Source organism: Perca flavescens, chromosome 13, assembly GCF_004354835.1.
Source record: "Perca flavescens isolate YP-PL-M2 chromosome 13, PFLA_1.0, whole genome shotgun sequence".
In the NCBI taxonomy this organism is placed as follows: domain Eukaryota; kingdom Metazoa; phylum Chordata; class Actinopteri; order Perciformes; family Percidae; genus Perca; species Perca flavescens.
This window is the reverse complement of record NC_041343.1, coordinates 28,227,643-28,244,767: the sequence shown is the minus strand read 5'-3', so window position 1 is coordinate 28,244,767 and position 17,125 is coordinate 28,227,643. Positions and strand designations below refer to the sequence as shown.

At 41.4% G+C, this 17,125-nt stretch overlaps 1 protein-coding gene across 1 annotated transcript; it reads left to right on the top strand.

The window, feature by feature from the left end:
• Positions 1-11,972: 11,972 nt before the first annotated feature.
• On the top strand, positions 11,973-13,262 carry LOC114567383 (uncharacterized protein C11orf87 homolog). The gene is made up of 2 exons (XM_028596483.1): positions 11,973-12,266; positions 12,717-13,262. Exon 2 carries the CDS (start codon positions 12,820-12,822, stop codon positions 13,258-13,260), a length of 441 nt encoding a protein of 146 aa, XP_028452284.1. The 5' UTR covers positions 11,973-12,266; positions 12,717-12,819; the 3' UTR covers positions 13,261-13,262.
• Positions 13,263-17,125: the final 3,863 nt, after the last annotated feature.

Below are 17,125 nucleotides of genomic sequence, written 5' to 3'. Positions count from 1 at the left end.
ATGCTTGATGTGCTATTTTTGGCCTTTGTGCCAATTAAGGGCAAACTTGACACATGGCTCCACCAGCTCCTTAGTGGTAATACATAATTAACATGATAGGAAGAAAGCAGGGAAACGTAATTCTTAAAGGATAATGGAAGATTATTTAGTTGTACTGCTCTATGGAAACATCAGCCAAGTCATGTTCGGGCAGATTGGCCTCAAGATCACTGCAGAACATCCATCCTTTCCATTGTGTTGTATAATTCATTTCCCTGTAAGCTGTGCCCCCGGAGATGAGGGACAAACAGAAATGTGATGACATCAGCACGGCCATAAAAATGCTTCATTGTCACCAGAAAAATGTCTAGTGTTGGAAAGACAAATTGGATTGCAGAGCAAAGCCTGTAGAATAGAGAATAAGCTCTATTACCAGTGCAGTGCAATGATGTAGCACGAGGCCATAAAGTAACAGCAGAAATGTTTCCTGTCACAACATGGAGCAACATGCTAGGAGGAAGCTTCAGGCTGCTGTTAATATAATTGATAGCGGAGGGAGAGATATAGAGGAAGAGTGGGAGGGATGTTCTACAGCTTAACAAACACTAAAGCCTCCAGGCTCAAGACAACAAGAGAGCAATGTCAACATCAGGACAAACGGGGAATGTCACAACATCATTGTTGACTATTAAAAAAGGGCACAGGACAGGACAGGACAGTTAGAGGACAAAATCATCCAGAATGAGTCTGTCTGTCTTTCCCTTGGCCCAATAACTGTCTGTCTGTCCTACACTTGGGTCAAGAACACCATCCTACTGGCCACACTGCCACGCTGGTTGGCAGGCACACGCACAGACATTTAAATGGGAAGTGGTTTAATTACAGAAATGGAATTTGCCTTGGTGTTGTGTTGAATAACAATTAACATAGGATCAAGAAACATGAATACAATCTAAAAATTTACAATAAAAGCATGAAAAGATATTATTATAATGATGACAATATATATTATTTATTTATTTATGTTGATAAGGCCAGCTGCAGATGGTTTTTGTGACCTGAGATTTTGGTCCTAATGGGCCTCCTGCCAGAGGGGAGTGCCTCAAGCGTTTGTCCAGGGTGGGAGGGGTCGGCCATTTTAGAGGGTTGGCAGATTGCAGCCAATCACTCAAACAACAACCAATTAGTAACACAGTTTTTAAATTTGAGAGCATGAATTATTTATTTGTGTGCACAAATTAGTTTTTTTCCTGTCCATGATGCCTGCCATTCTTTGTAGAAAAGAGGATTTTGATATATAAGTAGTTTTTTAACATTTTGACATACACCAACAAATAGCAGAACTAACTAATGCAACATGGAAAATTCCAGTGACTGCTGCTATACACGATAACAATGTGACTCTAGATTGGCATGAACAGGGAGTTTATAATCAAAATATTATAGAACAGAAGAAGCAGAACAGCAATAATACCAGTGACATAATGCTTATTATTTTTATTTCAACGCTCCAGAGGGAGCTTCTTCAGCCAAAGAGGTCAAAGAGGCATGTCCCTCAGATGGTCCCGAGAGACTGGTGACCCCCCGTGACATTTCCACCAGTGCCCCAGAACAACAATAAATAAATATCAATAGCTACAGTAATTGGCAGATTACCATGACATTTACTGAGCAAAGCAACGCTCCCTAAAAGATTAATCTTTTCAGTTTGAGACTTGTTCTTTGATGCCGTACAGAGGACCATTTTTTACCCCCGATATACAGATGCATGAAAACTGGAGGGGTTAGGCTAAGAAAAATACCAGAGACCTTTGAGTGTTCATCATTCCACCATTTATTTCCAGTAGGGCTGCAACTAACAATGATTATCATTCTTGATTAACCTGTTGATTGTTTTTTCCATTAATCAATTAGTTGTTTGATCTATAAAATGTCAGAAAATTGTGAAAAATGTCGATCAGTGTTTCCAAAGCCAGAGACGACGTCCTCAAATGTCTTGCTTTGTCCACGACTCAAGATTTTCAGTTTACTGTCACAGAGGAGTAGCCTAGAAATCTAGACGCACCCTAGTGGCAGCAAATTTATTTTGCAGTCAGGGTCAGTCTAGGCACTCTCTGTTGGCTTGCGAGCTCAAAAAACCAAATTTTGGTCAGGCCAATCACATCTTGTATAGAGTGGGTGGGCGGGGCTTATGGCTGCTGCTGCTGCTGGGAACAGCGGTCTTCTGGAAGACTTGGAGTTAAGCTTTTCTTTGATAAAAGAACAAAGAAAGGCACTGAAGTCATTCTTAAAAAATGAAGATGTGTTCGGAGTTTTGCCGACCGGATACGGCAAAAGTTTAATCTATCAACTAGCTTTGCTACCTTCTTCGTTGCTCTGCCTGGTTGTAGCGCTATCCTATTACGTGCAGAGGGAATTTGAAAGACTTCCGTTTATCCCGCCCCTCGGATTGATCAATGGTGAGTTCCCAGACCCTACATCTGGATGTGGGTCTCGCTTGTCAGGCTAACAGAGGAGTGCAGAAACTAGAAAATGTTCACATTTAAAGGGGCGTTATGCAGTTTTGGCCATTTCGCTTTTTGCTTGCAGGTTTCTCTATAGAGCTCCCCCTACAGCTTCGGAATAGATATTTGGCAGCTCCGATGTTTACTCGTCTTTGACTCCTCGCTCGGTCAGCCTACTGTTTTCTCTTTCTCCGTTCCTCCGATAATGCTTTCCTAGCTTTCTGCTTCTTTTTTTCCGGCCTTGACGATAGTGTGAAAAACTCCATCGCTACCTTGTTAGCCGGTTCCTGAATGGGCGTATGTGTGCAGTGCCGTGAAGCAATTCGTTACATGGCGAGACCTGACATCACGCCATACTCCCTGACGCCGAGGACGGCGGCTCGCCAGCCGAAAGTTGCAAGGGTGGTTTTTCCGCTCACAGGCACTAGGGGGGAGCGAGACGACCACCATTCAACTCGAAAAAAGTCATAGAACCATTCCAATGACTCCGAAGCTGTTCAGGTAAGGTAATTTAAGCTAAAAAAGAAAACTGCATAGTTCCCTTTTAAGAAACTGGAATCCTAAAAAAATGACTCAAACTTATTAATCAATTATCTAAATAGTTGCCGATTAATGTAATAGATGACAACAAATCGCTTGAATTGTAGCTCTAATTTCCAGTTTTAGTTGTCACAAAGGGATGGAGCCTTTCACACTGTACACGCATATGCACCCACTCCATCGGACCACCTACTCACACTCACTCATATAGGGGTAATTTAAAGTGTTCACTCCAGCTGAGCTGCATGTCTGTGGATTGTGGGAGGAAAGTGTAAGCGCCTGGAGGATTTCCCACGCAGACACACATACACAGAGAACATGCAAACCCCTCACGCACAGAGAGGATCAGTTGCTTAGGAACAGAATTGTTCATCAACTGGGGGTGTGATCACTTCTGAGCAAAGTGTGGGTTTAATCAAGTGAACTTGCGTGTGAATGCGAGCAGGGCTCCTATGATGCTCAAAGAGCCTGGAGGTGGGTGGTAAAGGTGAGCTGCTTATGATGTATCATCCAGCAGCCGAAGAAAAAAATCGATATATAACGACGTCAGTGAGCAAACTGTGAAGAAGAGGATGTTTATAGAAGTTTGAGGTTTTATTAAATGCATTTATAAACAGGCAACACAAATGTTTTTCAGTAGGAAACAGTGTGGACATTCTCCCTTTAATGCTCTGTTTGGTAGAGCACATTTTAAAAATGAGTTTTACTCAACCTGATTGAGCCTTTTCCAGCATGCTGTTGAAGTATGTTAGGCCAAAAAACATCCCAGGGTGCACTGCAGTTTTTAGAGCCAGAACTTTTTCAGGTGGCCTCCTTCCAGGAAGTTAGCAGTATAAATCACTCTTGGCATGTGTCCTGTTTGCGGTTTACTGTAATATTGTTTGGGCTGCTACATATGCTTCATTTCTTACCAAACTACTTGTAATCAGAAGAGGTGAGAATAATTTCACATTCTAACAGACAAGATCCATCTGCATCTCTATTCAGGAACTATGTATTGCTGTCTATAGATAAGGTAAATGTTTTTCAAACATGCATGTTTATGTTTAAATACATGAACTGCATGCAACTTCTCCCAGATACATTACAATTTGTTTTTAAATTTCTCCTCAGATATTCACTCACATTCAAGTTAAGCAAAAGAATGATTTCCATTTGCCTTATTGTCGTACATCAAGAGACATACATTCTTACATTTTTTTTATGCTATGCACCTGTAACCCCGTCAAGGAAAGGGTTAACAGAAACGTAGTGTTGGCCAATCAGAGGAGGTTGTGCCAGACTCCCGCCTTTGGCTGAGTCTCTATCTAATCTGTCAGAGGGAGAGCAGGAGTGCGGTTGTGAAGTTTAACGTTGGTAGTCCCCAGAGAAGAAGAAGTTGGTAATTACATGGCGCAGATTAGAACCCAAATTGAAACGTAAGCAACTAAAATTGCTGAACGTTAGAACATTGAGTCAAATTGGTCGTTATTACTGTGACTTGGGGGGAGGGGTTAGCTCTTTTGCAAGGCACTGTATCCGTATCATATTCTAATTAGGGGCTGAGCCCCCTAAAGGTCTGATCCTAGAATCGCCCCTGAGACGAAGTATTCTTGTCGGAGTTGCGGTAGCGTGCGTTGATGCTGCTGACACATGTATGAACGTCTTGGTTGCCATAGTGCATCGTGGAGCTACGAGGAACTGTGTGAAGAGTGTTGTTATAACAGTGAAACACGTGTGTGACCAATTAGCCGGAGAGACCCCCAACGCAGAGATGAGTTCAATCAGCACCTCTCAGACAGTGTCAACAACCTATTTAAAGGAGAGGTTAACATTTTTTTCAAGTCTCACATGCCCATGTTGAAAGAATTATTAGCGGCTGTAATCATTTCTTCATGTTTCAAGTAGACCTGAAATATGTATATATTCAATCTCTGCAGGCGGGTGTCCTGGTCACCTCGTTGCTAATGTAACGTCCGCGGTTCAGCTCATGCTTAGGACGTGATAAACTCACTCCCTCCCCATGTTTCCTTTTTTCTACCTCTACTGTCACTATCCAATTAAGCCATTTACCAGGTTGTATGTCTTCATTTAGAATCCATATCATAGGTAAATCCACACATTTTATCACACACCAGCTTGGTGACAGGGTCATCATTAAGAAAAAAGCTAAATCAATTTGTGGAAACTGGAAAGACATTTCCTTTCTGCGTGCCTCATTCATTCTTTCATAAAGCCTCATTCTTTCCTTCGGTAGTGCACAAAAGAAAAGTTGGTCTGTGTGTGTGTGTGTGTGTGTGTGTGTGTGTGTGTGTGTGTGTGTGTGTTTGCGTGCATGAGTGCATGCATGGTAAACTGGATTTTGTGCAGTTCATTAGAAATTCTGCTGACAGGGACTTGCAGTGAAAGCAGTTGTGAGTGTGAAAGGAATACCAAGAGGACGGCTGCTGCCTGGAGATTGCCTGCAGTTTTAAAGATATCAGCTCCTTCATATAAAGATGCACAATGTCACACGCACACGCACACACACATACACACACACACACACACACATACACACTGACAGTGGTGGAAAGTACCTAATACATTTACTCAGCACTGTACAATTTGGAGGTACAACTTTATACTTCTACTTAACTACAAATCAGAGGGAAACATTGTTCTTTTTACTCCACTACATTTATTTGATAACTTTAGTTACTAATTACTTGCAGATTGAGATTAATAATAAAGAACGTAAACAATAAATGATGATATATCAGTATAGTATAATAAATGACCTAGCAGTAGAGTAATTAAAGTGACCTTCATCTTTACCAGCTACAACATTAAAGTGATGAACACATTTTGTAATGAATCAATGAATATAATATATACTATTCTACTGCAATGGGTCATTCTGCATAATGAGTTCTTTTACTTTTGGTAAATTACTTTTAAATGCAGGACTTTATTTTTTTTAATAAATGTATTTAGGGGCATTTTTAGGCCTTTATTTTCACAGGACAGATTAAGACATGAAAGGGGAGAGAGAGGGGGTGAATAACATGCAGCAAAGGGCCACAGGTCGGAGTCGAACCTGTGGCTGGTGCGTCGAGGAGTAAACCTCTATATCTGCTCTACTGAGCTAAACCGGCCACAAATGCAGGACTTTTAATAGTAACAGAGTATTTCTATACTGTGGTATTATACTTTTACTTAACAATCGATCAAATGACTATGTGTAACAAACCCACAGAAGATTTTAACTCATTTCCCCCGCAGCTGTACAAATTGTTTCAACATCTTTCAGCTCGTTGTTTGGGTTTCTACGGCCCACATCTTCTCTGTTCATCAACCTCGTTTCCAGCCTCAGCGGGCAGTGAAAAAGCACCAATAAACCAACTGCTGTTTGGCGGTGGGCCGGTAGCACACAGTGTGCAGAGGTGTGAAATTGGACAGGATTTAAACTTCTCTCTCAAGCTTTTTTTTCATTCTTCACACTCTGTCACCTTTTTGTGTGTACAACTAGAGTGCAAACGCCGCGAGGGCCTTCAAAGAGAGACTGTCTGAATGTGTGCATCGTTATTACCATTGATTCATCACGTCAAGACTCAACAGACATGCCGCTAGCCAACACTTAATATGCATCTTGTTTAAAGAATCCTTGAAAGACACATTCTCTCTAAACTCACCAGAAAATGCAGCTGCTTCTTTTCTGGTTTTTAGTTTTTTTAAATCTCTTTTTGAGTTTATATCGACCTCTACGGCCCCAAAGAGGGTTTGGCCTGGGAAGTTTTATTTATTTTTTATATATTTTATCTAAGTTATGCCATTTATTTGAAGCTTAAGTGGCTCCTGGGTCTCTGGTCTGATGTGGGTCAGTTTGACCTGGAAAACTGAACGGACCCATATGAATTTTAAAATAAGTGCTATAATCACTCTCCATTTAACAGCCCTAAAACATGTGCCAGGCTTTAAACTGTGCATGAATAGCTGTATAAATCTTTCAGTATGCACTCATCTTCAGTGAGTTCATCATCCAGAGACCCTCTCTCTCTCTCTCTCTCTCTCTCTCTCCGAGGCCATTCATTTTTCATGGAGCCCCGCTGGTGATGGAGCATGTCCACAAGTAGCACCGGGAAATGACTTGTGGTACCAACACAAAGAAAGCACAGAGACTTTTATCTGATGAAAATGTTCCTGTTTGCTTTTATCTGTCATTAATAAACAGTGTTTAATAAAAAGTTGTTTGACTTAAGCACAATGCTGCACAATCTAATGAATTTGGGGATTACTCTGACTCTTACTCTGATCTGACTTTTGGGAAAGGTTTTTAGGTAACCATAGAGTCCCTTATTTATTAAAGTGTAAGACGAGATTTATTTTGTGACTATTTAGTTAACAGATTACCTTTTTAGGGTTACTGGTAACATATTTCCATTAATTGTAGCTTTATAGTGTATTCTGTTCCTTGAGTTAACAAGGGAGCTATCTAACATGTTATACCCTGCCTGTAATTCAGTAACAGTTATGTTGGCGGAGGGATATGATGTTTGTTTTGTTATGAGTCTTGAGTTGTCCTACACTTGAAGAGTGTCATTAAAGTGAACCAAGTTATACAGTTGAGGCTGTCTCCGTGCTCTTACTCTACCCACGGCCCGACATTACATATATTTAATAACGACGAGTTAATAGTTAACGTTAACAATAACTAGCGTTACAATAGTATCAACTATATAGTGCCCCCAAATCATTACATTTCCTCACAGCTCAATGCTGGTGGTTTGAGACTGTGCTGCGAGAAGAGTTTTAAAACAAATCAGAAATATTGGATTTCTGAAAGCAATCTGTGTATTAAGATTCATAATTTCTGATTTAAACTGTTCCCTAGACATAATGATATATAAATATATATCCCCAAAGACAGATTTACAGAAAATAAATTCAAGACACAAAATAAACTCATCATAACGCATGAAGAAAAACAGCTGAAAAAACTTGTACTATACACAAATCAATACAAATGCTCACATTTATCAAACACCACAGGCTCCACAGACTTCAGACATCACATACAGTGTTTTCTCGGCTCTCGGATGACTCTGCTGTGGTTTTTGTCGTCAGGGACCAAGAGGCTGAATATAGAGACGGTGTGGAAAGGATTGTGTGCTGGTGTGGGCTGAACCACCTGCAGCTCTCCATCACAAAGCCAAAGGGGTTGGTGGTGGACCACAGAGGAGAGAAGACTCCCCTGTTCCTTCTCCTTCTCCTGCTGGATGTATAAATTGATGTAATTTTGATAACAAGTTCGCCATTGTTTCCAAAAATTTGTTTCCATTGCCCCAAAGTGGCCAAAAAATCAGTTATTGGCAGTTTGAGTTGTCAAGTGTTGTTGATTCCACAATCTTTCCCCTAACCGTAACCATGCTGTAGTTGCTGTATGAATATTTCTATAATCTAGATGTGTTATTCTCAGTATAAATACAGACACATTTGTATTCCCTGTACAATGAATAGACTCACACACAGAGGTTTAGCTTAAGCTTTGATTACCTTATAGTTCAGGAATGTGAGGATATGTTAGGAACAGTTTTTCTGTACCAGACGGAGAGGTAGAACGGCCTGGAGACAGAGAGGCTGGCGCCTTCAAGTAAGATGATAAAAGATCAGGAATATGGTTAGACGGGGTTCATAATCTGACATAGACTTTGCTGACTATGAACTCCATATACCTTTGTCTGCGGTTAGGGAAACTTAGTGTCGTTTTGTGAACCCACAGTTGTGTTCTGTAAACTTAAGTGCAGGACTTGGTCTGCTTAGCTGAACTCTTTGTCTCAGACTGATCCTTGTGTTCTGGTAAACTTAAGTCCAATGAAATTCTCACTTGGTACCTGCCAAGAAACGTCCTTATTTAACGTTACCCAGGTTTTCCAGAATCGTTCAATATCAACATTGTTGTCTGGCGATATCATTTGGTGTTGGTCAATTCAATTCAATTCAATTCAATTTTATTTATAGTATCAAATCATAACACGAGTTATCTCGAGACACTTTACAGATAGAGTAGGTCTGGACCACACTCTATAATTTACAAAGCCCCAACAATTCCAGTAATTCCCTCAAGAGCAAGCAGTGCGACAGTGGCGAGGAAAAACTCCCTATTGGGAAGAAACTCGGACAGACCCAGGCTCTTGGTAGGTGGTGTCTGACGGTGCCGGTTGGGGATGACGGGTCAGTCATCCCCGATTGGAGTTCCCCTTAGAGGGTGTTCGACAATGCAAGGAGCTTCAGGTACCAGTAAGATGATGCAACACGACCCTGAAAGTCCAGTGTGAGTAATAGATTTGTGAGTTGAAAAGATTATCAGATGCAAAAATACTACATAGGTGGTTTAAAATATCATTAACAAGGATTTCACTGCTTTGGAAGGTTTTCATGGCAACAATAGTCTCGCATTGCCAGACCTACAGTATCACCACAGCGCTGTGGAGTAAGGTGTGGCTACACCGGATAAATTCTGGGATAGGAGGAAAAAAAACGCTCTGGTTTGTTTGCATTTCTTTAAACCAATCACAATCATCTTGGGCGGCTCTAAGCTCCGGACGCAGCAACAGTGGCTCTGCAAAATAGTCTCGGGAAGGAACTTGTTTTTTGGAACATTTTCACAAAAGAAAAGTGTGAAATGAAGTTAACTGTTCACACAATACAGTAAGGTGAGCTATTTAAATTAGCTGGATACATGGTTAAACGTAATTTGCTCTTAGCAGTGTATCGACATGTTACTTCGTCCACAGTAATCCCATCAATTGCCCCTAATACGTCCCAGTTAGATTGTTAATGCCGTGAACATATTCTTTGTAAATCTTTACAATCATTCCCTGAAAGAACCAAGCAGGTCTGCCTTGTTGCACGATCCAAATTTTCTTCAAAACTTGCCATTTTCAGCGTGTAGCTTGCTAGCTCGAAGGAGGTTGTTGTTCCCTGAAGCGAAAGGTGAGGGACAAAGCCTGACATCCAGCACGTGTCAGGCTTTATCGTTGAAATCTACTTCCGTTAATATGGCAACAATCATCTTTCAGTGGGACAAGGTCAAAATGAGAGATAAGGTGCTCATGTTACAAGATGGTGTTTTCTGCTGTGTTCACAAAGCTGTTTTAAGTCAGTCCAAATTATGTTGCGTTTTACAGCGTGAGAGCTGGAATAATGGTGTCATCAATCAACACCACACTGAAAAATCTGCCATTTTTAGTATGAATACTGTTAACACTCTTCCAGTGTGACCATGGGTATAACTTTGGGTTCAACATTGTGGGGGGTTAAGATCTTGCTTTTGAGAAAAATTTTAATTTTGAACGTCAAACACTTTTTCACGAATTTTTCTGCAACAATTTGTGGTGCAAATTATAATAGATTTTGGGGGTTAGGATTGCACTGTCCAGTTTTGATTATTGGAGGGGTTGTGAAACCCCCCATCCCCCCCATAAATAACGCCTATGGTGTGAACACACTACATACTCAAACCTTTTAGACCTAGTACGAAGTGTGGAGTTGAGATGCAGATCATCTACTGTACGATACCAAGAAACTTTGGTACTGCAGTCACGATGAGTCATAAAAACATAAAATGGAAAAGGCTTTTTTGTATGTGAAAAGTGTAGAGACAGACAGTGTGTTTTCACAATGCTTTAAGATAGGTCAAGGTGTGGCCCCAAAGTAGAGACGTCTCCTTGCTGCACACACTTCTATATTTGGAGTACATGCCACACAGCCTGCAGCAATCTTCCAGTCAGGGAGGAGCTGCGCTTAATCTGGTGGAGGTCTGAATTTGTGGTTTTCAAATTTATTTCAAGTGAATTATTATGTAAAAGATTTAATCCCTCCACCAGAAGTAAAAGTGAGGGTGTAACGTGTTATTCAAGTGTAATTTTAATGTGAAATCAAGTGCTTAACAGTTATTTTAAGCTGCTTATTTAGAACATTTCCGTCATGGCTGCACTAAGATTACTGGATATTAAAGTCTCCAGAAGGACAAAGTCAAAGGCAACTGTCAGTTGAGTTTGGTTTATCACACATCATCATCATTAAGCCTGACAAGCCACATTTGGAATGGAAAGAAAGTCTGTGTGGCGATGACAAAGTGGTAGACATCTAAAGAGCTTTTAAGAAACTGGGACTTTTTTTAATGGAGTTCAATAAATGCAAAGATTTTGTGAAGGACAGGCTGCGTAAGTTGACATAAAACTTTGATAACGGGGCGACCTGTAGCTCACCCAGTGAGAGCGTGCACCCCATGTAGGCTGAGTCCTTTGCAGCGGCCCGGGTTCGAATCCGACCTGCGGCCCTTTGCTGTGTGTCATCCCCCATCTCTCTCCCACCTTTCCTGTCTATCCACTGTCACTCTGAAATAAAGGGGAAAAAGCCCCCCCAAAAAAATCTAAACGCTTATATGAAATTAGCACCTGATATTAAAGCAATTTTCAGATGTACATTTGTAATAAATATGCATTAATGTTTACCATGCACATATTCCATATCTGAAGCTACATGTCTATAAAGGGTAGATGTCCAAAAATACCTGCTTTCTACCAAGTTTTCATGTCTAAGATTCTGGGAAAAAGGCCAATAATAATAATAATAATAATTGTCACATGCCTAGTTAATGCATGACAACTGGACATTATTTATACCTCTCATAATAGTCTAACAAGGCTTAAAGCATCAAACCATGCAGCATTTCACTGACCACACCCTCAGGAATGCCTGGGTTTACCAATCTAATACAAAACTAATTTACATGAGTAAAGTATGAAGTGAATACGCATTAATTAATAGTGATTAGAGGGGAACATCAGCACTCTGGTGTGGGTAACACACAGACTACATTTGAAGAAAAAAAAAAAACAGCCCTGCCAGCTGACTATACGGGACCTTTAATGCAGCTGCAGCGCTTCATTCAGATGCTGAGTGGAGCAGCGGATGACCGGAGGAGGGGACGCTTTTCTAGCAAAAACCAGACCACAGCTCTTTCTCTAATCGCATTTTTTTTTTAAAGCCCCCTTTGATGTATACGGAGGAATTCCCCGTGTTGCGTGTAGTATTTAGCCGGGGAAGCGCTGTATTGAATGCAGACTGAGCTGATTGCGGCAATCAAAGCGTCCTGAGTGATCGGAACTCAGCAGCAGCATCTCATTGTATGAAATGCGTCACCGTGATCCTGTTCTCCCATTTACACACATCGGCTCTCCACTCACGGACTGTGCCCCGCACTGACGATTTCATCAGGTAAGAATTGCCTTTATTTACATTTTTTTGGGGCTTGAGATGCAACAAATGCAGACCTCATATATTCTCAGACATTAGTGTCTTAAAATGATGTGTTGCTGATGAGTGCAGGAAAGGGTGGCTTCTGTTTGGCTAAATATTGAAGGCCTACACACGTTACAAAAGGCTACATGATGCATTGTCCCGACTTCTACCCAATCTTATATTCATAGCAACGTCCGATTTTTCGAACTGATTATGAGCATAGACTATAGCATATGCTCCATAAACTGTTGTCAGGGTTTTTTTATCTAGCATTGTGTGTCAAATGGTGCGAACTGCCCATGTTAATGGTTTCATTTAGCCTGGACGAGTTAATGAGGGCTGCTGGGCGGGTTTCTGGTTGTTGCTACTAGGCAGTCCCCTCTGGAGCTGGACGAGCGGCTCTCATGTGTTTTCTTTTCGGTGCAGGTAACCACATGCGCGGGCCGGTGTCACCGCGCTGAGCCCCGGAGAGCACGAAGGGTACAGGGGGTGTCAGAGAGACAAGAGTGGTTCGGGAAAGGTGGACCGGATGACAGCCAGAAGCTCCGAGGCCTCGGGGCTGTCGGTGCCGCTGCACCGCTGTCACGGGGGTTTCCAGGCCGATAACGGCACCTGCGCGGAGCACCTCAGCTTTTTTCCGCCGTTCTCCTCCACCCTCGCGCTCCTCGTGCTGGTGGCCGTGCTCGTCGGGATCATCCTCGTTTCCCTGGCAACGTTCCACTTCCACAAGAGGAAGCTTCGGAACAGGAAGATCCTGCGCGCGCAGGAGGAATACGAGCGCGACAGTCGCAGCCCCGCGCGCGGTGGCGGCGCAGGGGCGAGCGGGGAGCCCGCGAGGCCGTGCGTCATCGTCCGTCCGGTGAGATGCGATGTGGAGAGGCTCTCGTGCCAGAGCGCGGAGAGCGCGGACGCCAGCGAAGCGGCGGAGGGCGAACCGGCGCGGCACGACCCAGTTGCTCTCGACTGTTAACTTAGTGCAACTTCAGGGAATGAGACTGTGGAATAAACAGGAAAAGCAATAAGGCACAAAGAACCCCCAACAGACACACACACCCATCTCGGCTGCTTGTAGATGACTTAGAAACAGCAATGCAGAATACTGAGTAGAATAGTCAGCCTAGTACAGTGGCGTAAAGGATATAGCTATGTGGCCACACACCTTCCTTCTAGCTACACTAGTATTTAGCCAACCGGTAGGCTACTTCCTTATGGGACTGTGTAAAGTATTTGCCTGCTTTGACTTTTGGACCTCTTCCTCTTCCTCTTCCTCAGCCTAAAACGTTGTTTAAACCTCAAAGATGTTTAAACTTTAAATCCTCCCCGGGATGTGACACACGGTTGTGTTAAATTATTAAGAGTTTGGTGACACAACACAGACCATAATGGCTCGCTGATCTTCCTTGGCATGTCTCTCTGACACACTACCAGTACGTAGTTAGACTATAATTGATGTTGTGGTGCTGTTAGGCAGTGCAAAGCTGCATATAGGCTGTAGAAAATGGCTTATTTGTTTGCGTAGTAGTTCTTCCTTCAATTAAGTGACTTAGCATATTTGCCTACAGTACAGGACTGTCCTCCAATGTCTGTTAGACATCTGTAGGTAGCTCTTAGCCTGACAGGATGCAAGACGTTTTTTGCTGTAGTAAGTAATGCACATAAGATTTTTCTTTAAATGTGTCAGATCGTAAGTTTTAGCGCTAAGCAGTATTTTCAGTTTTGAGTATTTATAATGTATTCTCTGACATGTAATAAACTGAGAATCCAACAGAGGGTTTAAGTACAAGCCCGTCTTTTTTTTATTTATCCTTCATATTGTATAGTGGGCCTAACAGAAATTCTGTGTCATTTATTACATGAATTCACTGTACATGTATGCCATTAATAAGAGCTGGAATGTTTTACAGTAACATCATCTTTCTGGAGTTCATATAACCTGCCTTATCAAAGGAAAATATGTAATATTCTAAGTTTATAAATAAATGACGTTATGTTAACCCTTTGATTGTGTCAGTAACCTTAAACACTTGGTGACTATAATCTAACAATTGGATAGATGTTTATTGTCATTAGGGTTAATTGATAGGTATAGGTGAACTCTAACCACATTGGACATATAAAGTAGAAAAACAAAGAGAAAACAGCTGTAAGATAAAAGTATCCTATTATTGTAAAGTGCACCTGAAACATACACTGTATAAAAAATACTCATGAATATAGACAATATTGCACCTGAAGATTTTTCACATTGTGTTATTGCAACAACAACAAAAATGCTATGTTATTGCATTCATGTTATGACAAACATGATTGCTACTACTGGTAAAAAATGTACCCAATATAATACGTGACGCAAATGTTTGGAGGGATTTTCATGAAGTCACAAATGACCTTCCTAAAGTAGATCCATAGCTTTTACCCAGGGTCTCCTGCATAAAGACCCTCAATAGGTACAAAAAAATCACTGCTTACACAATTTATATGGTACATAGGACCAGGTAAACTACATTGTCCCTGTACAATCAGATGCACTGCATATAGAACAATGTCTACTGTATATTAGGGTTGGGACAAAATATCAATACTGCAATATATCGTCCTTTTTCTGGCGATACGAGAATCGATACGCTGACGCCAAATATCGATATTTTAATTAATAAAATAAGCTGCTCTAGATAGCTAGATTTCCCTGCTCCCAGCGTCACTACTTCATGGCTCTCGCGCTCAACACATGAATGAGGGAAACCTGAACATAAGTCAATTAGCTGAAGATGAAGAGGTTTTTAACGGGATGGCGGACAGCAGTTTGAGAAAAATAACAGATGCCCCAAACATGTTTAAGTTGAAAGTCTGGACCCATAGTTGCTCTATAGTTCTGTAATTTTAATTTACAGACTGAAAAACGTGTGCTGCAGAATTGCGCTGTTTTCTAACAGTTTGGACTTGCAGTGAATAAAGAGAGAAAACCTGCACTTAACCTTTTCACGGGCATTTTGTATTCATAGTTAGGCCGATATCGTGATGTATCATTATTGGATTTTCTAGGAATATACTGAATTGAATGGCTGTATCATGATATTATTGCTATTGTGAGCCATGTATTGTATCGTGATGTACCCTGTGATTCACACCTCTACTGTAAAGACCCCATCCATTTTTCTACATGATTTATTGACATGAAGGTCATCCATAGAAGTTCCACCCTTAATCTCAACATCCCCCCCTAATGGCGCCACAGCCTGTCTTGTTGGAGGTTAGTGGAAGTGAATCAGCATCAGTTAGTGTTGGCCAGGTACCAGGACACCATGTTCCTAATATTCCCCAGCAAGAAAAAGGCCAGGGAAAATGAAGCTGTCTCTGGCAAGGCTCCAGCGCTGGAAGATGCACTGACAGACTGCCTGTCTATCTTATCTCATTGGCATAAGTGCAACAGAATGAAACCATTTATCTTCACAGGGAAATTGGAATTAAGTCAACGAAAGATGACTAATGCATTCTACATTCAACGTATGTTTCCTTCAGAATGATGTATAGATTAGGATCTCAGACATCATACATGTTTTCAGGATAAAAACAATTAAAAATAAACGGATTCAATGGAGCACCACTCTGTAATAAAGATACATGGATGCATTGAAAATTGTGTAACTCCAAGCAACTGAGACCAGGGACAGTGTGCAGTAGTCACAACCAGATATAATGAAAATATATTTGTCTTTCAGCCATCCTGTTGAAATACATATCTTCTCATATGACCTGGCTGTAAAACACTTTTTCATCTGCTAAAGGTGGAGTTACATTTTATTTATTGTGAAGAAGAGGCTGGGGGGTGGCAGCCAGCAAGGTATAATGAGCAGGGGCGTAGCACAAAATTCTAGGCCCTGTAGAAAGGCATTCTCTATAGGCCCCTCTCCGCATCAGCAGCTATTCATTCTAGCATCATCTGAGTCCCATTCCCACCCCCAGTCTGACACCCCTGATGATGAGGGATGAAGCTGTCTGGCTGTCAATGTTAAAAAACTGGGAGTTGGAGATGGATGAGTGCGTAGATGTAAGTTGCTAGGAGATGATGAGGTCAGGGAGCTCAGTAGCTAGGGATGGAAGGAGGTCAGTGGCTACAAGTGGATGGAGGTCAGTGGATAAGAATTAGTGGAGGTCAGTGGCTAGGAATGTATAAAGTTCAGGGGCTAGGTATGGATTGAGCTCAGTTGCTAGGAATCAATGGAGGTTAGTGGCTAGCTAGCCTGGATTAATTGCGCGCCGGATATATGAGTCTTTATAACTTACCTTCTCAAAGTCCCTTTGCTACGGGAAACAACAACAAACTTTAAGCTAGCAAGCTACACGCATTTGGATCGTGCAACAAGGCAGACCTGCTTGGTCCTTTCAGTGAATGATTGTAAAGACAATAGAAAGACAATTACAAAGAATATGTTTACGGCTTTTATTCTCTAATTGGGGCGTTTTGGGACGGATTGGTGGGATTGCTGTGGACAAAGTACACACAGCGATACAATGGTAAGAGCAAATGACATTTAACCACTACTGTCAGTCTGGCAATGCCAGATTAGTTGCTGGGGATGGAATGTGGTCAGTGGCTATCAGGCTTGTGCAAAATTCAGAAATGAATTGAGAATGACTCCTAAATTCCAATTAAATTCTTGAATTTGAATTGAATTTGAATTGATGTCAAAAACAGGATCTAGAATAACAATTCAAATTTGAATTTAAGGAAGCAGAATTGCAATTCAATAAAAATTCAAAAACATTCATATACATAATTTCAGTGAAGTGAGTTTACATATGTCAGATATGATTGCATTACATATTCTATAAAT

Coding starts and splice junctions, on each gene's coding strand:
- LOC114567383 (XM_028596483.1), top strand. CDS start 12,820: ATGACAGCCAGAAGCTCCGAGGCCTCGGGGCTGTCGGTGCCGCTGCAC.